A 25,449-nucleotide genomic window follows, 5' to 3' on the forward strand; every position below is an offset into this window, starting at 1 on the left:
TAGGGAAGAATATATACATGAAATAATTTATGGAAACAATTTAATTATGAAGATATTTTGTAATAGAATCGTCGGTTAATCTTTCCAACTATGTCCGAATGATTTAGGCCTTAGAAGGTAACACATTTAAATGTGGCTAGGCTGGAGATTTAAATGAAAATATTTATTAAGAAATAATTTAAATTATCAAAGTCAACATGCCAAATGTGATTAGGGAAGAGTGCATACATGAAATAATTTATGGAAACAATTTAAATTATTAATGAATCTTATAAAAGAATCTTCAGAGTGATTTGATAATCGTTCCAATTATGTCCTAATGATGTAGGCCTCATAAGGTAACATATTAAATGTGACTAGGTAAGAGAATTTAAATGGAATAATTTTTAGGAAATAATTCAAATTTACCACATATTTGCATCAGATTAGGATAGGTATCAAATTTACCAAAATTATTGGGTAAAAATACTCAAAAAAATTAGGGGCGAAAATTCTATAGGGAGGGGCGAAATATCCGAAATTTCTTTCCCTGAGTGTAATACATAAACAACTTTCAATCACGCAAACCCTGACTGAGAAAATGATGTAATGTTTTCTATATTATATTCTGAGAGTACAAGTGTTTACATATATTTTGAGATACACATGTAACTGTAATACATAAACAATTGAATGTAAATGACTAACATACGCTAGGAGTAAAACTACTCTCTCTACTCTCCTACAAGCCCCCACAAGCGAGAGGAGTCCATGACCATGAGCTTGATACACAGAGAGAAATCGAGCACGACATAAAGTCTTTGTAAGAGTGTATGCCACCTGATCCAAAGTAGAGATAAACTGAACATGCAATTGAAGAGAAGCAACGAGATCCTAAACAAAATGAAAATCTCAATGTGTTTCATATGAGAGTAAAACTTAGGATTCACAGTAATAGAAGTAGTGCCAATATTATCACACTAGATAACAAGTGTTGTAGGAAGAAAGACACCTAATTCACCCATCAAGGATCAAATCAAATCCATAGTAGCTCAGAAGTTGTGGCAGCAATTGCAAGGTATTCGACTTCAGTGGAGGAATGGGAGACAGTTCTTTGTTTGTGAGATGACCAAGAAACGAGATGACTGTGAAGAAAAATATAGTACCTTGTGGTGGAACGGCGATCAACAAAGCATCCAGCCCAATTTGCATCCGAATAACCAACCAAAAAAATCCTCAGATTTGTACGGATAGAAGATGCCATAAAAAGGTGTCCCACATAAGTAACATAAAATGCGTTTAACAACAGCCCAATGCAAATCGGTGCGTGCATGCATAAATTGTGCAACGCGACTAACCGCAAATCCAATGTCAGACCTTGGTGTTGGAAAGATATTGTAATGCCCCAACAGTGTGACGTTAAAGAGTCCCATCACTAACAAGAACCCTAGATGTAAGGGAAAGCAGTGTGCCATAAACCATTGGCTTAGCCTCATGCATTTGTACATGATGAAGTAAATTCGAAATATATTTTCGTTGAGTAAGAAGTAAACCCTCTGAAGACCGACACGCTTCAATACCCAAAAAATAGTGGAGATATCCCAAGTCTTTGATGGCAAAAACACTTGTCAAAGCCTTGAGAAAATGAGAAATAGCATCAAGCCTATTGTCGGTGACCACATGTCATCAACGTAAATAAGAAAATATAAAGTCATTTTAGAAGAGCTGTAGATGAATAAGGAAGCATCATTTTTTAGAAGCGACAAATCCATGAGAAACAATAACCGTAGTCAACTTGGTGAACTAAGCTCGTGGACCCTGTTTTAACCCATAAAGTGATTTGTTGAAAAGACATACATGACATGAAGAAGTTGGGCCATATAAACGGTCTCAGTGAGATCTCCATGAAGAAAAGCGTTTGATACATCTAATTGTCTGATGGAACAAGGATCTAGGTACCAGGATCTAGGTACCGTTTGTAACCAAAGCATTAAATTCCTCTTGAAAAGCAGTGCGCCAATTAGATGATTGTATAGCCTGACTAACACAGGTAGGCACTAAAGTATCATCACAAGCAGAAACCAGGTTATACTTAGGATTGGGGTTTACAGAATGAGTTCGTGAGCGAGTAACCATTAAGAAACATGTGAAGTGGTGGGAATGGTTAAACCATGTGAAGTAGTGGGCATAAGAGGCCCATTTGTAGTGTCAGCCTCTGGAACAATAGAAAGCCCATTAGCCCGTGCATCCTCAAGACCCAAAGAAACATCATAAACAACAGTGGGGAGGGGATTGATCCACTAATATTGGGGGAGGGGATGGATCCACTAATAGTGTCAGTTACAAAGGTTACATGTGAAGTAGAACAAGGAAATAAAACTACAGGAGATACATTCAACCAAGTTTCAGTATGTGCCAAAGCTGTGAAGAGTCCCAACCCTTCATAAGGAAAGATGTGTTCATCAAATACCACGTGACTAGAAACATAAATCTTCTGAGTAGCTGGATAAAAACACTTATAACCCTTGTGAAGAAGAGAATAACCCAGAAAAATACATGGTTTGGATCTGGTTTCTAACTTAGCTGCAACATATGGACGCAACCATGGAAAGCATAAACAACCAAAAATGTGAAGATACTGATAATTAGGAGAAGTGCCAAACAATTTTTCAAAATGAGACATACCACCAAGTAAGGGAGTTGGAATTCTGTTCCAGAGATATATAGCAGTTTGAAATGCAATTGACCAAAACTTGTAAGGCATTTTAGCTTGAAAGAGAAGAGCAAGACCAAATTCTACTATATGACGATGTTTTCTTTCAGCCACATCATTCTGAGAGGGTGTATGTGGACAAGAAAAGCAAAAATAGAAGCTAATAGCTGAAATTCCCCTCCACCATCAAATTGAAAAGAAACAATGGATCTATTAAAAAAAAATTCAACTAAGGATTTGAATTTGGTGAAAACAACAAGTACATCATTCTTGTGTTTTATGGGATACATCCAAGTATATCATGTAAAGTCATCAACAAAAATGACATAGTATGAGAAATTGTCAATTGACATAACAGGGGATTTGCCCCCACAAATCACTATGTAAAAGTTTCAGAGGATGAGTGGTGGTAGTAGTGTAAGGTTGAAATGGAAGACAATGCTTGGAACAGTGACATGCCTCACAGGTGGGATAGGAACCAAAGAAGGAAGCGTCCAAGAAAGAAGAACAACAGCAGTACGCGAAGCAGAAGGATGGCCTAACCTTCTATGCCAACCAACAACAGAATTGGCGTTAGCTTTTGCAGTGGCACAAACATGAGAATTACATTGTGGAAGCAAAGAAGAAGAAGAGGTAGAACCACAAACTTCAAATGTAAGCTAAAACAATCCATTACTACTCAGACCGCGCCCCAAAACTTGATGAGCTTGAGCATCTTGATCAAAACAGAGTTAGATATAAATCGAAAGTAAACATTATTATCCAAGCAAAACCGATTAACAGACAACAAATTGAACTAAATGTCCGGAACATGAAACACTCTGTTGAAAACAAAATTATGTCCATCAAGAGTGCCAATATTGTGACCAACATGAGAGATACGAATAGTAGATCCATTACCTACAACAATGTCCTCAACATCAGTGTAAGGATCATTAATTGCTAAATTGGAGATGTCTGCACAAAGATGATTGTTAGGACCGGAGTCTAATAACCAAACAAAAGAAGAAGTGGAGCCAGAAAGTGCAAAGCAACAAACATAGCCAACTGAACTAGAAGATCCAGTGACAACATTACCAACAAATGCATGGTTGAAACGTTGAGGGCATTGGCTGCAAGTGTGTCCTTCAATCCGGAAGAGCTGACAGATCATACGAGGTTCTTGCAAGAAGGACGGATTGGCGTGAGAAAAATTACTAGAATTAGCGCCATAGAAGCCTTGATTGCCCAAAATTATCACCATAGGAGCTTCGATGACCAGAATTAGCAAAGCCATGATTACCATAATTAGCAACATTGTTGTGACGAGAAAAATTCTGATGACAGTAGCATAACTATGATTAAGAGGATGAACATTAGCACGAGCTCGACTAAGAACAGAGCCACCAATAGAATTAGGTAACACAGCACCAGATGTGTGAGAAATTTGAACTGTAAATCGACCATTAGAGCGATCTTGTAGTCAAAACAGAACGAGAGGCGATAGTAGCACTTGAACGTAGATGACACTCATGATTCAGTAAAAGTTTGGAGAGTTCCTCAAATGTCACAGGAGGATCAGCACGAAGACGGATCAAAGTGGAGAAATCTTGATAAGTTTCTCCAAGACCACGTAGGACCATGAGGACCAAATCCTCTTCTAAGACAGGACTATTCACAGCAGCAAAAGCATTAGCAATTCCTTTCACAGAGAGAAGAAATCCAGAAATAGTAGAATCACCTTTCTGAACATGCTAAAGACGATATGAGTTCGCGAAGATGGCGAAAAGATGCAATTCAGAGTTTGCCAAGCCTCTGCGGAGGTTTTCGCAAAGATGATGTGCGGAAGTGTGGCTTCGGTGAGAGAAGAAATAATCCAACTAAGGACCAACTGATCTTGATGATCCCAAAGATCAATAGCAGAAACACAGAAGGAGAAGCATCTGGTTCAGACGATGAAGAAGAAGGGCGACAAAACGAGTCATCAACATACCCTAGTAAATTGTATCCTCGAAGCATAGGAAAAAATTGCATTTTCTACAGCAAAAAATTCGTTGAAGACAACATCAGTGGAAGAACTGATTGTAAATTTAGAGAAATCAGAGAGGAATTTGCAGAGGCCACGGAAGAAATTGCAAGAAATATCAAGAACGAAACGCGAGCAAGAACCGCAAAGGAGAACAAAAAACAAGAACAGAACCTAGAAAAGACTCATTAGAGAAAAGAGCTCAATGATACCATGACAGAAAATGATGTAATGTTTTCTGAGAGTACTAAGTGTTTATATATAGTGAGATACACATGTAAGTGTATTGCATAAACAACTGATTATAAATGACTAACATACGCTAGGAGTAAAACTACTCTCTCTCTCTCTGCTGTCCTACAAACCTAAGTGACGAACTCATTTAACCAACTTGTGAGACTCTCTTCTGGTGTCTCCAATTGTTAAATTTAGAAAGCCTTCTCTGAATATAAACTGTATTTGAGGAACGCGAAAAGCATGGAAATTGAGACTTATTAAGAAATTTCTTACTAAAATCGATTAACATATTTTGAAGACAATTGCGAAACCCTAGCTACATGACACAGCCCAATTTATCATAGGCCCAATGGTATAATATTCAGGGCCACACAGGGCAGCCCAACAGAAATAACACAAGGGCCACACAGCCCACATCAGAAGGGAGGGAGATCTAGAGGAATCACATCCATAAAGATCGCTCCAGAAATATCCCTAGAAATATCGACCCACTAGAATATTCCAACCATTAGATTCAGACACTTGACAAATCACAACCATCATTGATCCTACCTCACCATAAATAGGGGAGGGATTCATTGTACAAAGCATCAAACAAGTGAGCAAACAAGTTCTCTCAAGGTTCCTTTGAGCTCAAGCCTCTACCTCTCTAGCCGGGTTTAGGCCGACTTAGTGCAAGAAAGTGCTAAGTGCCGGCACGGTGGCAGTCAAAACAAGGCCGGACATTTGTGGATCGAGCCGGTTGGGGTGTCAAGCGTGTGGGAAAACACGATGACGAGCGAGTCCGAGACGTTCAATGGTGCACAAGAGGAGCAAACCGTGGGAGGGAGACCCACACCACCAAGGATAGGCGAAGGGCAAGGAGAAGTCCGTTGAAGTTGGTGCTACTATGGAGCCACGCTAACGCGGGAGAGTTGGCGATGGCCGAGGCAAAGGAACGCCCGACGTTGGGGAGCAAAGGACCGAAGAGCTCAATGGCCGGATGGACGAGCTCAAGGAGTTCCTATTGGGTGCTCTCAACACCATGGAGCACAAACACCAACAACGACGATGCTCTTCAAACCCAAGTGGTGGAAAGGATCGCCGCGGTGGAAGCTCGGTGCATGAGTTGAGTAGGGAGGTAGCAACGGCGGGAGAACCACGATTGGAGGGAATGGGTGGCGGAGGCACCAAGGGTGGAAGTGCCAAAGCCTAAGGCACGAGGGAACAAGAGATGCTCGGGAGGTTGACAACTTCCTATGGCACATGGAGCGGATTTCGAGGCTACGCGATGGAGGCGAGTCTACCAAGATCAAGACCGTGCAACCTCTACCTCACCGAGACCGCAGCTCTATGGTGGAGACGAAGGTACAATGACATGCAAAGAGGTACGTGCACCATAGACACATGGGAAGACTTCAAGAAAGAGCTTAAGAAACAATTTTATCCGGAGAATGCTGTATTCTTGGCCCGAAAGAACATCAAGAGGCTAAAACACACGGGGCGATTCGAGACTACGGAAGGAGTTCTCAACACTCATGTTGGAGGTCCCGAGTATGACCGAAGAGGAACTTCTCTTCGACTTCATGGATGGGCCCAAAATTGGGCCTCGCAAGAGCTACAACGCGAGGTGTACAAGATCTTGCTACGGCAAGCGGCGGCGGAGTCCTTAATAGAGTTCGAAGGGACGAGCTAAGGCCAAGAAGAGCAATAATGGCAAAGGTGGGGGAGAGAAGGGGTCAAAGACCGACCACACAAGGGAAGGCACAAACAAGTTCTCTTCGAACAAGGAGGGTGGCAAGCAAGAAAAGAAGAAGAAATTCCAGCCCAAAGACAAGTGCTTCCTTTGTGATGGACCACATTGGGCTAGGGATTGCCCAAAACGGAAGGCCCTAAGTGCACTACCGAAGATAATGGTGAAGAGGAGGCGCACGTGGGATCATTGCAGCAGCTTGGTGCCATTAAGGCCAAGGAAGACAAAGCCCCTACATCAACAAAGGGGTTGATGACGAGAGGCGCGACAATGGCAAGGTGGCAAGGGCCATGGTTGATACGGGGGCAACACACAACTTTGTCTCAACGGAGGAGGCAAGCGTTTGGGGCTCAAGATGAGCAAGGAAAGAGGGAGCCTAAAGCGGCAACCGAAGGCACGCCCTATTGAGGGAGTTGCCAAGGGAGTCGAGATGACAATTGAGGCTTGGAAAGGCTCCGTGGATTTGTCAGTCGTGACAATGGATGACTTCGACTTGGTGCTTGGCATGGAATTCTTGACACGGGTCAAGGTCGACCTATGCCATTCTTAAACAAGGTGTGCATTATGGAGGAAGGAGCACCTGATGGTCCCAACGATACAAGGGACTAAGGAGGGGCCGAAGCTTCTTTCGGCCATGCAATTGAAGAAGGGAGCCGAAGAGGGGCAAGTCACACATTTGGCATCACTCTTGGAAGACAAGGAGGATGTCCCCAAGGCACCAGACCGAAGGAGGTCAAGAGAACTCTAGAGGAGTTCAAGGACGTGATGCCCCCGAGTTGCCCGAAGCCACAACCAAGGCGAAAAGGTTGGACGTGGCTAAGTCATACTAGACAAAGCCACAAAGAAGATGAAGAAGTGGGCCGACAAGGATAGACGACCCGCAAACTCGAAGGGGGGATATGGTCATGGTGAAGTTACTACCCCAACAATTCAAGTCCTGCGAAAGGTGCACAAAGGACGGTCGCGGATGAAGGCCCGTCAAAATCGTGAAGAAAGTGGGTAAGGTTTCCTACCAACTAGACCTCCCACCAAAGCTCAAGATCCATCCGCTTCCATGCAAGTATGTTGAAGCCTACCAAGGAGATGCGGAGGATCCTAGTCGTGGGACTCACAAGGGCACCTACAAGCATAACAACATCCTATGACAAGGAGGCGGAACATATAATGGCGGATCGAGTAATGCGCAAACGGGGGTGCCTCCGAGCGAGAGTATTTGGTGAAGTGGAAGGGATTGCCCGAGAGCGAAGCAAGTTGGGAACCGAAACGCATTGGGCGTCCAAGAACATATAAGGAGGTTCCACGAGAAAACACGACGAGGCGCGACGGAATAGGTGGGGGAGAATGACACAGCCAATTATCATAGGCCCAATGGTAAATATTCATGGGCCACACAGGGCAGCCCAACAGAAATAACACAATGGGCACACTTAGCCCACATTCTAGAAGGGAGGGAGATTCAGAGGAATCACATCTATAAAGTATCTTGTCTCTAGAAATATCCCTAGAAATACAGACCCACTAGAAATCTAACCATTAGATTCTAGACACTTGTACAAATCACAACCATTCATTGTATCCTACCTCACCTATAAATAGGGGAGGGATTCATTTGTACAAAGCATCAAACAAGTGAGCAATACAAGTTCTCTCAAGGTTCTCTTTGAGCTCTAAGCTTTCTTCTACTCTCTCTAGCTGGGTTTTAGGCTGACTTAGTGCAAGAAAGTGCTAAGTGCCGGCACGGTTGGCTTAGTCAATAACTAAGGCCGTGACATACAGCTCGCATAATAATTAATTATGGGCTTTATTTATCCCCAAAAACAAGTTGATGGGCCTTACCCTTAAAATGCTCATTGTGATGCTTCGAGGGGGTTGCTTTCAGCAATAGCCATTCCATCATAAGCATGCTTCAATGCAGCAAAGTCTCAACTCAAGGAAACTTGATCCATGGACCATGATACATCGGCAATGAAAGATAACATCAAATGTTCATTGGCTTATCGGCATGGTAGTAGGCCTACCATCTCTATTACTAGGTTGGAGTGTTAGAATGAGATAATCAACAAAAACATAAATGGATTGAAGGAATACTGAAAATTAGTGTAGTTCATATTCAATTCAGTGCTTGGTCCATGGGCGAAGAAGAGTTTTCATTATGCAAGAAGGTCAAAGATTATGATGGGGATCTCTCGACCATTTGCCAGATTGTCATTCATAGCCCCAACATATTGGCTCAATCTTCTACTTTCTTCATAGATACAAATTAGATAATTCAAATTGTCAACCAAAATTTGTTGATTCGGTCCATTTTTCAGATCAGGAACAAAATTTGAATCATGGGACCATCTTAATGAAGCTTATAGAAGACAACCGAGGCAGAAGAACAAAGCTCAATCAACCAAGGAGTGAAAATCGGCTTTACAATCGAGCTCACAATCGATTGTACCTTCCGGACTAAGACATGTGCAATACAATTGCTACTCATTGGAACAAAAGCAAACAGACATTCTTCAAAATAGGACCTCAAGTGTAATATATCAGCGATTATGGGCTCCAGATCCAATGTTGGGCTGTTTCTCTAGTGTGCCAATAAACAAATGAGATCTATACAATCTGACGATATCTGATCGGATCACTTGTGCTTCAACAATAATTGGTGACTAACACTGGGCCTTCTTTGAGACAGTAGCAACAATCAAGGAAAGAAATATCGCCTGGTTCGCCGGGTTCGCTACCCAGCGAACTGGGCGATATGGCGAAATCTCGCCGATATTTCGGTGCCTCTAAAAGCAATTTTGTTCAAAAGAAAATAATAAAAATATTTGAAAAGACATTTACTGTACTATACAGTTCCACTTCCATAATAAAAATATTTGAAAAGACATTTAGTGCACACCACCGTTCCACATAAAACAAAGCTGTAAAACATCGGTACGAGTATCTATGCACCATAAATGTGAAGCTTCAAAAGTTAATAAAAAAAATATAAAGTATTCTTGTAATACATCAATCAGTCATTTGAAAACAATAATAAAATGATATTCAAATAAAAATCTGTCATTGCAACTCTCTCTCCCACCCTTCGTCCCTAACAACTATCTTTGCAACTATCTCTGCAACTATTTCTTCTCAAGAACAAGAACAAATATCAACAGCAAGTTTTCTCTCTTTCCTTTTCTCTTTCTCTCTCTAAGAACATGCAAAAATCGCTTATCGCAACTCTGCAAGCATGGTGTCGCACGCCGGAGACCGCAGCCGGCCTCAACAGCAACGAAATATCGTCGATAAACTACAAAAAAACGGCGAGATATCGTTGAGAAATCCGCAAATCTTGTTTCACCCCATGGTTTTAGTTCGCCGGGGGGCAATATTTCGCCAAAATTTGGCGAAAAAAAGTTCCTTGGCAACAATATGTTCATGATGGTCCTTTATAAGAAAGCTAATCCCATAATCCTTGGGTCCTCCTTATATGCTGCATCACAATTTATTTGCCAACCCATTTTGGGCTTCCTATCTTGGATCGTAGAAGAGACATCTTTTGGTTGAGCAATCTTCTTTGATATCTTGTTGGGGCTTTGTGAAAGACTATAACGGATCTGTTATGGTTTGAATTTGATTTTTGAATTCAAGTTTTTTAATTAAATTTTTGGTTTCAAGTTTTGAATTCAAAATTTTAAATTTGAATTCAAGTTTTAATTTTGAATTCAAATTTGAATATTGTAAACGAATCTTGTACAACAAATATGTTTATTTATAAATACATAAGATTTACCCATCAAGGTAAGCAACCTACTAATCAAAACTAGAGTTTTCTTTGCATTATTTTATAGTATTAGAGCTAAGGTTTTGAGATTTTTTTATCCCAAAACACTACATTTTCAATGGCCACTGCTAACACTCCATTCCCCATTACCAATCTCTCCAACCTTGTTTCTGTCAAGCTTTATGGAGCAAATTATTTCATGTGGAGAGAACAATTAGAATCCATTTTTATTACCTATGATCTTATGCATCATCTCGATGGTACTGGATCAATGCCAAATCAAACTGTCACTACTGGAGGAACTCAAACGCCGAATCCAACATTTCAAACCTGGAGAAAGAATAATCATTGTGTTCGAGCATGCATCAATGCCACCCTCACACCGTCTCTTTCTTCTCATATTTTTGGTCTTCAAACATCGAAAGATGTATGGGATTCTATTGCATAACTTTTCCAACAACAGTCCACTGCTCGAAGGACTTATCTTCGCAGTGAATTACAGATGATCAATAAAGGAACGAGAACAATTACGGATTATCTTCACAAAATTATGTCCATCGCTGATTTCTTAGCGGCAATCAATGACAAGGTAAATGACTCTAACTTGGTAGCATATACATTAAATGGTCTTGGCTCGGATTATCTAACATTCATCATCACTGTGGAAAATTTTACTCCACCCGTTACCTTTACTGACCTAAGAGCCAAACTACTTACTCATGAGCAATGGTTACGCCGTGGCTATGGGAACACCCAATCAATCTTAACTAAGTCCCATTCTCCTACTGCATTACTTGTTACAGATCAACCTAAATTTAATCGGCCTAATAATAGTATTAATTCCTATCCACCCAACAACCGAAACCCACCTAGATCTGACTTCCGAAATTCATCAAATGGACCTCCAAGATCTCAAAATTCCTATAACCGACCAAACCAAAATACCTTTAATACTAATTCATTCAAATGTCAAATATGGGCTAAGCAAGGCCATTCGGCCAATAGATGATATTTCCGTTATGCCCAGAGCCGAAATAATCCTAATCCACCACCTCACATTCCTTATGATGGCTTACATGGTACCCAAAATACCCAACACATTATACCACAGAATGATGCACAGTGGATACCGGATTCAGGTGCTACCAACCATATGTCATTTTATCCAGCCATGCTACAACGATATGCCACTTACAAAAGAGAATACCAGGTTTCAGTTGGTGATGGTAAGAAACTCCCTATAACTCATATAGGCTCCTCAACTTTGAAAACAAATTCAAATAATTTATCTCTTAATGACATACTAATAGTTCCCCAATTGTCAAAGAATTTAATTTCCATTTCTCAACTTACATCTGACAATAATTGTTCTGTTGAATTTTTTTTCCATGGGGTTTCTATGTTAATGACTTGGAGTTAGGCATCACTCTACTAAAGGGTCCAGTCAAAGATAAATTGTATTCTTTCTCAGCCAATGTTGTGCCTCCTTTGGCTCTTTATGGAAAGAAAACTCCTTCTGATATTTGGCATCGCCGGCTTGGTCATCATTCTTCTGCAGTATTTACTCATTTGAGAAATAATGTCTTATTTAATTCCTTTGAAACACTTGGATCCAATAAAATTGTGACGCTTGCCAACTTGGCAAACATCACAAATTACCCTTTCTATTTCAGTTAGTAGAACTACTTAACCATTACAGCTTATTCATTGTGATTTGTGGGGTCCCACTAAAACTTTGTCATTTAGTGGATTCAATTCATATATTATTTTTGTTGATGATTTCAGTCGATTTACTTGGTTTTATCTTCTGCGATTTAAATCTGATGCAATTCATTGTTTCAAGCATTTTAAAAATATGGATGAAAACTTGCTTTCTACTTCTATTAAATTTTTTTTCAAAGTGATGGAGCCTTAGAATTAATAAGGGGAGCTTTCAAAAACCATCTTGATGAATGTGGCATTGTATCCAGGATTTCATGTCCTCATACTCCATAACAAAATGGAGTTTTGAAAGAAAACACAGACACATTACAGAGATGGGTTTATCCCTTCTATTCCAAGTTCACATGCCAAAAGAATATTGGTTAGAAGCCTTTACTGTTATTATCTATTTAATAAACCGGTTATCTACACCGATATTGCAAGGAAAATCCCCTCATGAAGCACTGTTTGACTTAAAACCAAATTATTGTTTATTGAGAGTTTTTTGCTACCTTTGTTACCCCAACTTGACACCCTATAGAGAAGACAAATTATCGCCAAAGTCCAAGGCTTGTGTCTTTCTTGGTTAGTCTCTATCACAAGGGTTACAGATGCGTAGATAAGGACTCTGGCAATGTATATTATCTAAACATGTTATTTTTGAAGAAAAGGAAATTCCCTTTTCAAATCCCCCATCACACCAATCATCAAACAAACCACCAGTCGAACTTATTTCTCTACCTGTTTTCATCCCACACACCCCACCAAATGTGCTTCCACTCACTTCACATTCTTCTTCACCTATTTCAAACAACCAACCATCACAAACAACCCCTACAACAACATCACCAACCATATTAATGGCAAATCCAACCCAAGATATTAATCAATCCCCACCAACAATAGACCAACCACAGCCCCAACCATCTCATCGCATGATTACTAGGAGTAAAACCAATTCTGCCAAACCAAAAACTCCTCTCTCTTTACTCACTATTAGACACCCAATACCTCAAACCTTTCTTACCACCATCTCCAACATCCCAACTGAACCTAAAACCTACAAATCAGCCTCAAAAGACCCAAAGTGGATTGATGCAATGCAAAAAGAATACAAAACCTTGATAAATAATTAGACTTGGAACTTGGTGCCTTATTCCAAGGGTATGAATATTGTAGGTTGTAAGTGGGTGTACATGATCAAGACAAAAAGTGATGGTTCCATTGAGAGATACAAGGCACAATTAGTTGCCAATGGGTTCAACCAGCAGGTAGGAGTAGACTTTCATGAACCATTTATTCTAGTTGTAAAGCCAACCACCATTCAGACAGTATTAACCGTTGCACTCTCAAAGTCATGGCCAGTACATAATTTGATGTGAAAAATGCCTTCTTGAATTGCAACTTAGTAGAAGATGTTTACATGGAACAACCACAAGGGTTTGTTTCCACATCTAAACCAATACATATTTGTCATCTACAAAAAGCAATTTATGGTCTCAAGCAAGCTCCATGAGCTTGGTTTCACAGATTCAAAACATACCTACAAGGAGAAGGTTTCAAGCAAAGCGTGGCAGATTCTTCCATGTTTACACTCAAAACCCAAGGTACAATGATAGTATTGCTATTATATGTAGATGATACATTATTGCAGGAGCCAATGAAGCTGCAATTCAATAGGTTATTCAAAAGCCTAAGCAAAAAATTTGCAATGACTGATTTGGGACACTTGAATTACTTCTTGGGAATTGAGGCTAATCGAAGTTCAAATGGTCTTTTACTCACTCAAAGTAAATACTCCATCGATTTATTAAAGTCTACAAGAATAGAGACTTCAAAGCCATGCAAAACCTCAATTGCAGTTGGAACAAAGTTATCATCAACAACAGGTTATCCCCTACCTGATCCAACACCATATAGACAATTAGTAAGAGCCTTACAATATCTGATGATCACTAGACCAGATATCTCCTATGCAGTCAATCAAGTGTGTCAATTCATGTAATCTCCCACAGAAGATCATCTACAAGCAGCAAAACATATTTTACGTTATGTCAAGCATACTATTGGTGCTGGTGTTCTCTTGAAACCAACCCAACTTTCTTTTATAGCTGCTTACACTGATGCAGATTGGGCAAGATGTCTAGACACACGCCGATCAACTAGTGGATTTTGCACTTTTCTTGGGGATAATTTATTATCATGGTCTTCCAAGAAACAACCTACAGTATCTAGATCAAGTACATAAATTGAGTACAAATCCCTTGTTGTCACAGTAGGGGTGTCAACGGTTTGGGTTGGGCCGGTTTCCGGTTGAGTCTAACGGTTTCGGGTTGAAAAACACTCAGCCCAAACACGGTCCATTAAGAAAATAACGGTTTCGGGCCAGTTTTGGGCCGGTGCGGTCTGGGTTTGGGCTAACGGTTTAAAATTGAATTTACTAACAGTTTGAGTTCGGGTTTACTAGTGGTATGTTTTGAATACCTTGTTGATGTGTGGAATTTATCAAGAACATGTGAACACATATAAGCATTAAGTTCTTTCCAAGTCTCTTGTGTTGGGTGTTCAAAATTTAAAAAAAAAAAAAAAAATCTACTAGAAGTAAAAATTATAGAACTAATATACAAAAAAAAGTTGGTATCTTGATGAATTTTAATGGATTGTCTCTATTTATTCTCCTCCCACATCTTGACACTTGTAAAAATGGATTAAAATAAAGCATTAAAAGATTTTCAAATGATAACACACTTGCTAAATATTTACTAAGTCCATCTTCCAAATGGCAAAGGCTTTGACAAGTTTGTTTGCATAATCCAAAACAAAACAATTAAGGAAAACAAATGGAACCTTGGGGATTTCTTGTCTTTTACATTTAAATTAAATTAATTTTATTTATTTATAACGGGTTGGTTCGGGTTCAGGCTAGTTTCGGGCCAAAAGGTTCGGACTAGCAGGCCACACACGAGCTGGCCTGGCCTAGCCCAAACCAGTGCGGGCTGAGGTTGTTCAGCCCAAACACATTCCATTAAGCTTCGGTTCAGGCCGGTTAAGGCTATAACGGGCCGACTTGGGCCGATTTTAACAGTTCAGGTTAGGTTTTGACACCCTTACATCACAGCATCTGAGTTACTATGGCTTTCTTATGTTTTACGTGATTTGCAAGTACAACTTCCAAGATGAATGGAAATTTATTGTTGTCTACAACACAAATGGCTGGAAATCTAATGTTACATGCTCGCACAAAACATATAGAAGTGAACTATCATTTTGTCCGATAATTGGTTCAGAACAACACCATAAAAGTGCACTATGTTCAGTCAGATGATCAAATTGCAGATGTGTTTATTAAGGGCTTAACATCACAAGCTTTCTTCAAGCATAGAGACAAACTCTTGCACCTGCCAATGCAGAGTTTGAGGGGGGATGAAAGACCATAACAGATCTATTATGGTTTGAATTTGATTTTTGAATTCAAGTTTTTAATTTTGAATTCAAATTTGAATATCGTAAACGAATTTTGTACAACAGCCATTTTTATTTACAAATACATAAGACTTACCCATCAAGGTAAACAACGTACTTATCAAAATTAGAGTTTTTCTTTGCATTCTTTCACTTTGATAGAGGTTAAAAGTGACATTGGCTTTGTTGCTTCAAAAAACTAATGATGAGCTTGGGCTGCTTTTGTGGCCACCTCAAGAGGAGTTCACCTTTGTTTTTTAACCACTCCATACCCTTTTCTAATTACTTCATCATTCCTTGTCAACCAAATGAAGCAACATAAAAAGAATATGAGGAGGGATATAGTTTAAGCTACTATAGAACCAAACTGCCGTGGCAAAATTGCAATCACAAAAGAATATGACCTGCATCTTCTTCAATCTCACAACCATGTTTGCTAATGAGATCAATGGAAACCTTCATTTTCTTCAGACCTTCTCTTGTTGGGATTCTCTCAGCTAATGCTCTCCATATAAAGTGTCTGATCTTTAGGGTAAGTAGGGACTTTCCATATCAATTTCCTATGTTTTATCTCCCACTGTTTTCTATTTAGGATTTCTTGAAGAAGTTCCTAGCTTGTTGCTGTGATCCAATATCTTTTGAATTTGATAGGGCATGATAGACAGATATCAGAGAATAACCCATTCTTTGAAGCTGCCCATACTTTTATATCTTCCCTTGGAAATAAATTCAGATTAATTTCCTTTATACATTCGGCATCGGAAGGACTAAAAAATTGCAGCAGCTTCTCCTCTTTCCAAACTCGATTTACTTCATCTATAATGTCAACTACCCAAATCAAAGCATATCCTTCTGGCCTAGCATGTTGGCCTAGCATGTTGTATAAAACTCCCTGGCAGACCTGAAACCCATCTGTTCTCTCATATTTTGACCTTATCTCCTTTGTCAGAACGCCAAAGAAGGTAGCAAAGGTGACAGAAAAACTCAAGACTTCGTTAATGTTTGGCACTTTGGCCTACACAGATAAAAGGGCTGATTTGATGTCCTTGAAAGGTGCATTAGGTAATATGAATGGCCAATGATGATGTTTCAAGTTGCCATTGGACCACGTACATATTCTCTGTAGCATTCATTGACCTGGCAATCTTGTCTTTGAAGGATCTATCTATAACCTGTCATGGCCTGAACCCATATGGGATCAGAATACTATGGGATCCACCGGAATTGATGGAACCCAACAAATTGCTGCAGAACCTTTTCAAAAGCGATTAATTTAGATTGTTTTTTCATGGCACGCCTAGTTTTTCTCTATCTGTTTTTTACTTTTTGTAAAATTTCAATCTATTCTTCAAAAGTTTGACCATTAGTTTTATAAGTCATCTGATTAAAAATACCCTTCTACTAGTCAAGTTATTAAAGTATCATCTCATCCATCTTCTTTCTATATCTGACTAGAAATCCCATCACCACCAGCGATCATCTCCCCACCCACCCCCTTGTCAGAAATCACTCACCATACCAAATAGCTTAACCAATCGTCGGACTTCATTCAAATACAAAGTTTTGGTTTTGAAGCTCTCTAACCCGATAAGTAGTTAACCAATTGTCGAACTTCGTTAAATGAATGCTTTCTCAAGCAGTTTACATGCCTTCCGATATCCGTCTCTTGAATAACAAAGAGTCACTAACAGAGAACTACCAATACAATTTAGTAAACATAAGAAAGTTATGTCACTTGCATTGAGTGCTTTGAGTGTAATATTCATGTTAGATAGGTTTTGTAGTAGATTTATTAGAGAATCTTCTAACTACAATGAATAAAGGAATTTGTAGCAGAAATTTAATAGAATTGAAATTAAAGTAACAAAAAAACAAGCAAACCTGATTGGGATCTTCGAGATGCTCCTTGATGTTGAAAATTTTAGTCTCCTCATCCTCAACTACTGAGTGTTCATTGCTTCGATCTTTGTTGTCATCATCTCAATCAACTGACCGCGGAGATGAAGGCAAACCTTCCTTTCCTTCATGGCTACTACTTTCCTTTTCAATTGAATCCTCCGGCAAATATTGTTGTTGCAGTTTATTAATCTCTTTGTCATTTGTTTTAACTGAATTGTTGGCACAGTTACGACAAACAAGAACAGTTTGCAAGTAAAGCCACTCTACAATTCCATCCTTCAATTCATTTCCATAATCCAATGAAAGTCCAAATATCCACACATGAATTCCTCAAAATCAATTTGAAATCATCATAATCCATCGTAACAAAGATGTTCCCAAATTTTGTTTGATTTTTCTCAAAAGACCTAGAGTTTGATATCACAGTTTGCATACCAATCAGATCATATAACATTAAGAGAAACAAACGAGATTGTTAACATCATTAGCATGCACAAACAGAGTCAACACTTTGTCTCTGGATCAAGTTGTTGGTTATGCTTCATAGAACTGATTTGTATCACTATCTTTTCAACTAGAATAAATCGAATTGATTAGAAAATAATAGAGTTAGATTTCTGGAAAATTAGAATTTTCTGCAGAATCCCAAGGTTGAAGAAGACTTGCAGAAAATTTCATACTAGGGAAAACAAGGTGGAACGGGCAATTGACTTGGGGTTTCTGTTCTATGGCTAGGTACAACTCTAGGGAAGGAGACAACTTGTTCAAGAAGGGCTGGTGAGATGGGCTTAATCAAGGAGAGGTGCTGCTGCTTATGCAGAAATAGAGGAAGGGGATGACCTATGATTGATGAGGGAGAGGGGCTGGAGTTGCAGAATCAGGAAGGGAAAGTGCTAGGGATATGAATTTTGCGTAGCTAATTATTGTAAGAGATGACATGGTTGTCTAAACTTGGAAAGTTTAAGGTAATGCAATGAGCAATGGTAGGCTTGTCGCATCAAAAGTTTCAGACTTGGTGATCTGTTTTAACAGTTTTCTTTCTTGTTCTTCTTCTTAGGCTCACATTCCAAAAGTAATTAATTTTGATTTCCAAAAGTTCTTAAAAAGAGCTTTGGATGACAACTTTCACGTGGTGGTTGGTATGAGGTACGTTCTGAGAAACAAGAGCCACTCTTTGGTGTATATATATATATATATAGGATCCATATGTGTTTTAGGCTTTAAACCCTTTGATTGTTTTTCAGCCTCTGGGTTTGGACTTTTGTTGTATGTTTCCTGTTCTTCCACGCACATGGTAATAGCTATACATTGTTTCTATGCTGAAGCAATTCTGTTTTCACATTTATAAACCAATCAACACTTAAAGTCTGCTTTTTTTATGCAACAAAATGCATGATGCTACAATTATTTTGTGGCTACCCTTCATTCCTTTAGTGGTAAGCTATTTGATCCAAAAATATTCTCATCTTTTTGGAACAAAACTGGTGCTGTGACAAGAACAACTTTCCAAGGGGCTCAAATATTTATTTATAATATGATTTCCTTCTTTTTATTTATAAATCATCTCCACATTTATATAACGTGTGTTCTTATTTGCAGGTTAGGAAGAAAGGAGTGCAACATTAGATCGTCCAAGTGCCAAATTTGTGTCCTTTTTTTCTTCTTTTCTTATTGGTGTTTAGATTAACAATGTAACATCAAGTAGAGTACTACATATAGCTTTTGTTTATTTGTATACAAGTTGACTTGATTAATATGTATTGTACTTATTTTGATTAAATTGTGTTCTTTGAATACTTTTAGCTTTCTTGAATTTTCTTTGTATTCATGTATTTGTACTGTCTTTCAGGAATAAATGTAATAATAGCAAATATAGGGGAAATAAAAAAATAAAAAATAAAAAATAAAAAGTAACCTAATTGGTGGCGGTAAACAAAAAGCCGCCACTAATTGGTAGGAATTATAGCGGCTTTATATGACACATTTAGTGGCAGTTTTTTAGCATACCGCCATTAAAAACGATACAATTAGTGGCGGTTTTTTATTTACTGCCACTAAATAGGCTTAGTTCATACATTCATATGATTAGTGGTGGTTTTATTAACCGCCACTATTTGCACATTACATGCGCGGTACTGAAAACCGTCACCATTAAATGGTTGTGGTGCCTTTGGTGGTGGATTTGTGGCGATTTAAAAAACCGTCACTAATTAAATGGTGGCGGTTTTTGGCACTTTTAGTGGCGGAAAAAACCACCACTAAAAGTGATTTTTTGTAGTGAAAGTGATTGAGCTTGTTTATTTTCAGGTTGTCTTGATTGTTTTTCCATCCAAAATTTGGATGGTTTCTCCACCCTAGATTGTATATATTAGAATATGGATTATTTTGTTGGTTAAAGTTCCTCACATATATTGTTTGCTCTAACTAATTTTGCTCAAAAGGATTACCCATCTGACATTCATTGCTATAATGTGCTCCCTCACAATAGTTGCATATTACAACTGAAGGTTTGGTTCCTGAGTTGCTAACAACCCCACTTGCTTTGTCAATGCTTCAAATTGGACAGCCATGGCTATCATGGGATCCGTGTCATTCCTCTACATAATTCTTCTTGGGGCAAGTCTATCACTTGGCCGTTGATATGCATTTGAGGCCATAATTTCAAAAGATCAAAAATTTCTGTTGAATCCTTGTTCATGATTGATCCTCCTGCTGCAGCATCTACTAATGTTCTGGTTGGATTAGATAGCCATCATAAAAAATCAGAACTCGTCTCCATTACTCTATTCCATGGTGTGAGCATTTTCTTAGCAAGTCCTTGAATCTTTTCCATGCTTCAAATTGTATTTTCGAATCATACTGCAAAAAATTAGAAATATATGTTAATAAACTAGCAGTCTTAGCTCGTGGAAAGAATTTTACCAAAATTTTCTGAGCCGTTTGATTCCAAATAGTGATGGATCCTGACTGTAGAGAATACAACCAACTCTTAGCCTTGTCCCTTAATGAAAAAGGGAACAATCTCAATCTTATGGCATCATCAGTAACGCATTGCTCTTAAATGTGTTGCAAATGTCCAAGAACCGATCAATGTGAAGATTCACTAGGCAATCCAGAAGATTGATTATTTTGCATCATTGAGATGATAGCAGGCTTGATTTCAAAATTTCTAGCTACTACAGTTGGACGCCTTATAGCTATCCTATTATCTCTCACAGTTGGCGCAACATACTCTCCCAAAGTCTTGCGCCTTGGTGCTTCAATCTCGAAATGTCGTGGATTATTTTTAGGATCCATTGCTTGAGAAGTGGAAGATGAGTTTGTTCCGTCTTTCTTTGCTTTTGAGTTCCTTCAACAAGTTGATTCAATTTCAAGATTTGAAAGAAGTAAATTATTGTTTTCTCTCCTTCTCATGCAAAATCAAAAGGTTCTGAAAGAAAATTCAATTCACAACTATGAATAAAATAAAATAATAGAAAAAATGTTCAAATTAAAACCAGCAATTACTGATGTTTCTATTAATCTAATAGTCCCCAGCAACTATGCTAAAAACTTGTTGTGAAAAATAACAACACAAGTGTACGCTGCCGTAACAAGTAATATAATGATAAAAGAATCATTCCCTCGAAGATTATAGAGTACATACCAAATTAATTATACCAATTTTATTCGAACAAATAATAAGGAAGAAAATTATTATAGACTATATTGAAAATTGATATTTAGATTGAGATCTATTAATAACTAAAAACCTAGGGGTCATATTTCACCATAACTAACCCTTCCCACCCTTATCCATCTTTGTAATCTAAAATATTTTGTTTTGATTGATAGTCGAGATTCCCTTCCCTATCTACTAGTCTTTCTCGAGTACTAATAAAAATTCGCTCAATTGCTAACCCACTATATTTTTTGTGGGTTAAAACAACTAAGAAATCATTAAATTCTATGGATTATCTTGTAACAACTACACAAACCATTAAGTAAATTTCTATCCTTCATGTAATTCATGGCACTTACTCTAATGAACTAAAAACATAAATCCCCTATCAGTTCATTTCGGTTAACGACTATGTTGATTAGTGGCCAATTAATCAAAAGCATTAAGAACAGAAGTAAAAACTCAATCAAAGAAAACAATATTCATAATTATATTGATGAATTCAAGAGTGAAAATAAAAAAATAGGCTACATCTGATCCCTAGAAAAATTAATTAGTTCATTCTAGAAATTAAAAACATCACAAAAGAGCTTGAGAACATTGAAAGAAGATGAAGAAAAACTTATTCCCAAGCTCCAAGTCTCCAAAGCCAACCAATGTCTCCAAAATTCATCCTCTACGCTCCTCCAAAGCTCCAAAAAATATTTTTCCTAGAGTCCCCTTCCCAATTTATAGGCTAGTTTCTATTTTGATACAATTATAGTTTCCCAATTTGACTCAACAAAATAGGGTTTTGGCGTACAAATCGGACTGACTAAGAGAGCATAAATGCACAATTCCACCGTTGGATTTGAAAGTTAATAAGTCCTGAAACTCTCCTCCAAAAATCAACTCGATCGAACACCGGATGACCATCCAATGAAAGGCTTGATCGAAACTGGACAGAGACACTCAAAAATGGAATTTATCTCTCTTCCTTCTCTGAGTAGGATTCTTTGTTCTCGTTTTCCTTCTTTGATCCAGTCTCAAATAGGAAATAAAATCTTGAAGCATGCAAGGAATCCTTCTCTCCATGTTTTTGACTTGAGGAAGCTTTTAGAGTGCACTGTAAGTTGATGAACAAGACTTTCCTTTTTGGAGTAGAATAAAATCCAACTTGATTCCATTAAAACTCTCTTCACAAAATTTTCCAATAATATCCCTATAGATTTGATTAATAATTTCCAACAAACAAAAGTAATAAATCTTAATTAGGATTTGCTAGGAAATATGTAAAATTACCAAAATTATAGAGATTAAAGAAAAGGGTGCAACATATTTATTTTCATATAATATTAGGGTAAATTGATATAAAACAATTATAAACAAATGGAAATCTAGCAAATTAATTATCTAAAATAATATACATGAAATCAACTTATCATTGTTGCTTCAAAAACTCATGATGAGCTTGAGCTGCTTTTGTGGCCACCTCAAGAGTCCACCTTGTTTTTTAGCCACTCCATACCTATTTTGAAATACTTCATCATTCCTTGTGAACCAAATAAACCAACATCAAAATAAACACAGGCTGAGGAATTTACCCTTGTCTTTTTTCTCTGTTGGGGCAACTTGATGCAGACTATGGATCGAATATTCAAACTTGGATTTAGAATCTAAGGAATATAGTTTAAGCTGCTAGAGAACCAAACTGCTGTGGCGAAATTGCAACCAAAGAGAATATGACATGCAAATCGTAAGCTTGGGTGATTGCCAAGCCTTCGCGAGAGGGTTGAGGACACTCTCTATTAACTTCCATTTCTCCCTTTTGTGAATCTCCCCTATTTCAAATCTCTTTCATATTTGACTCCCTCAACAAATAAAAGAGTAAAGATGTAAACAGGTAGTCGAAAACTTGTATTCATGCCTATTAAGAAAAAATCTACTTAAGAAAATAAATATCAGATTATCATCCGAATCCAACAGAATCCGTCAAAAAACCAATAGGATATTATCCGAATCTGTCCGAATATAATAGGATACAGATATGGTATTACCACTATCTGATCTGAATCCATCCGTTTACACCCCTAGTGTTGGTAGAGTGGTAAAGATCCATACTTCTCAGTAGAGAGATCATGGGTTCGACCCTTGCAGACGACAAAGCTCCCTCTAAGGATATAATCGAAGTGCGTACAAGTTAGCCCAGATGAACCTCAGACACCAAAAAGAAGATGAAGAGGGTTAGGGGCCACAACCTCTGTTTTGGCCATGAAGAGGATTAGGGGATGAAGCCTTGTTTGACTGGAGGAAGAAGAAGAGCTAAATCGTATAAAGAAAAGAGAAAAGGGGTAAAACTGGACAGAATGAAAAACAAGTACTATTTTAGCTAGTTTTGTAAATACAAACTGAAACACCCTATTTTTTGTTAAATGAAATAATGAGTGGCTATTTGTGTTAATACAAACATAATTGTAGTTAATCACGTAATTTACTCAAGTTCTTTTAACTTGGATCACAAACCAAATCAAAGAAAGCTAAAGATCCGCATTGATTTTAGGTTTGAGATCTTCAATTAGCCAATCTACCATGTGCTTGTATGCCTTCTCTGTCGGATGAACGCCATCCCAACTAACGTGTGTATCAGGATCTGCACACACTGTAGCCCGTGGAGATCCACAGAAACTCTGTTGATGAAAATTATAATTCCCTCCAGTTCCACAACATGCTTTCTGCAGAGTCTCCATGTGAAACCCTAGAATTTAATCAAATTTCAAAGATCAGTAAACGACTAATAACCATCCATATACTAATCTACAGATGGAAAAAGATCATTACCAAACTTATGAGCTTTGGTGTAGACCCATTGGAAGGCATTGTAGTAATCTGCGTACGCTATATGAACATTTGGATTTTCATCTCTCACTTTTTGCAAAGCTTGTTGGAGCCGATCGTTGTGAAACATTGAGAAATTATTATACCTTCTTAGACATTTAAACTCATCGTAAGCTGTTTTGTCATTGGTTTGGAACATAGTGAGATAAATAGGTAAACACCCAATTGGGAAATTTCCTGGAACTATTATTCGACTTGCACCAAGTTTTATGAGTTCCTGCATCAATTGATTAAATATTTAGTATAAGAAGATACAATCTTAATCTGATATGCTTAAGAAACTCACCATAACAGTTCTTTTGATGGTCTGAATAACAGGAGGAACCAAAGTCTGTATATTATCTATGGTTCTGACTTTCCAGGCAAAATTATAATCATTACCACCGATCTCCCCGGCGAAAAAGATTGATTTTTTAAGCTTTTCCGCACCTTGTATGAAGTCATAAGTAAGCAGAAATAATGGTGAATAATCTGATTCAAAGAATCTAATGAAATTAAGATCACCTAATGAAACAATTAATGGTAATATGAATAACCTTTACGTGTGTGGTTCAGGTGACATTTCAGCCATCGGAGTTGAACTGAAAGAGAACTATTGGTCGATGGATTGAAAATAAGATTCTTTTCAAGGAAGGAAGAATCCAGGGCTGTTGCACCAGCTACTGCAAAATTTACTCCATGAGTGAAATTAGAATCCTTTGCCAAATAAGGATTGAGAAGAGGGAGCTTAAGATACAAAGCTGCAAAACAGTGTTTAACGTTTAGTAATGATTTACATGAAATAATACATGAAAATGAGAAGATTAATAAGAAAAAATTTGTTACCAAAATGATCAATCATAAGAAGGCCATCACAGCATCGTCCAGTAGGCGTTTTATTGTTAGAAATACCATATGGAAGTCGGTCAAAAACAGCAACTGATGGAGATTTACTTTCACGGATGAGGTTACCAGTATCAGATATAGAATCACCCAGTTGATATATGGCGTCAGGAGAGATTAAACTGAGTACAGAAGAAGTGGCAAGTGGGAGAAGAAAAAAGAGAGAGTTGAATATCAGCAGAAGGGAGAAGATCAACTTTGTTTGAGATGCAGCCATGGTTGAAGATGTTCTTGTCACATAAGAACTGTACACGTTTGTCACGGAAGAACTAGGAGGGGATTGAACTATTTGTTAAATTTTTAAAGAAAGAAAAAGTAATAATAGCATTCGAAAAAAAAAAAAATTATAAAAATTATAAAAAACCACCGGGTATAAATAAATCCTTTTCCATAAGAGGGGGGTGGGGGGGGGGGGGGGAGGGGAGGGGGGGGGTTGTTTTTTGGTGGGAGGAAGAAGGGGGGGGGAAGAAAAAACAAAACAAAACAAAAAAAAAAAAAAATAAAATTTTTTTTTTTTATTTTTTTAAGGGGGCGCTTCTCTCCA

General features: G+C 38.1%; 1 protein-coding gene and 1 non-coding gene across 2 annotated transcripts; one reads left to right on the forward strand and one right to left on the reverse strand.

Moving 5' to 3' along the window:
• Positions 1–20,273: 20,273 nt before the first annotated feature.
• LOC149012547 (small nucleolar RNA R71) lies at positions 20,274–20,375 on the forward strand. Its single transcript, XR_016174196.1, has one exon. It is a non-coding gene; the product is annotated as a small nucleolar RNA R71 (small nucleolar RNA).
• Positions 20,376–23,638: 3,263 nt separating this feature from the next.
• LOC149012548 (acetylajmalan esterase 2-like) lies at positions 23,639–25,162 on the reverse strand. The gene is made up of 5 exons (XM_089160188.1): positions 24,849–25,162; positions 24,566–24,763; positions 24,310–24,452; positions 23,967–24,240; positions 23,639–23,883 (listed from the first exon to the last, which is right to left on the reverse strand). The coding sequence occupies exons 1-5, from the start codon at positions 25,120–25,122 to the stop codon at positions 23,666–23,668; spliced, it is 1,107 nt and encodes a 368-aa protein (XP_089016314.1). The 5' UTR covers positions 25,123–25,162; the 3' UTR covers positions 23,639–23,665.
• Between the last annotated feature and the right edge of the window lie 287 nt (positions 25,163–25,449).

The sequence above is a fragment of the Hakea prostrata genome, chromosome 6, assembly GCF_041222555.1.
Source record: "Hakea prostrata isolate BN-2017 chromosome 6, UWA_Hpros_2, whole genome shotgun sequence".
In the NCBI taxonomy this organism is placed as follows: domain Eukaryota; kingdom Viridiplantae; phylum Streptophyta; class Magnoliopsida; order Proteales; family Proteaceae; genus Hakea; species Hakea prostrata.

Excerpts from the sequence above, each read along its gene's own strand:
- LOC149012548 (XM_089160188.1), bottom strand. The coding sequence starts at position 25,122 with ATGGCTGCATCTCAAACAAAGTTGATCTTCTCCCTTCTGCTGATATTC. Across the intron at positions 24,764-24,848 it reads TCTTATGATTGATCATTTTG|CTTTGTATCTTAAGCTCCCT; the intron begins GTAACAAATTTT and ends ACTGTTTTGCAG. Across the intron at positions 23,884-23,966 it reads CACCAAAGCTCATAAGTTTG|GGTTTCACATGGAGACTCTG; the intron begins GTAATGATCTTT and ends ATTAAATTCTAG.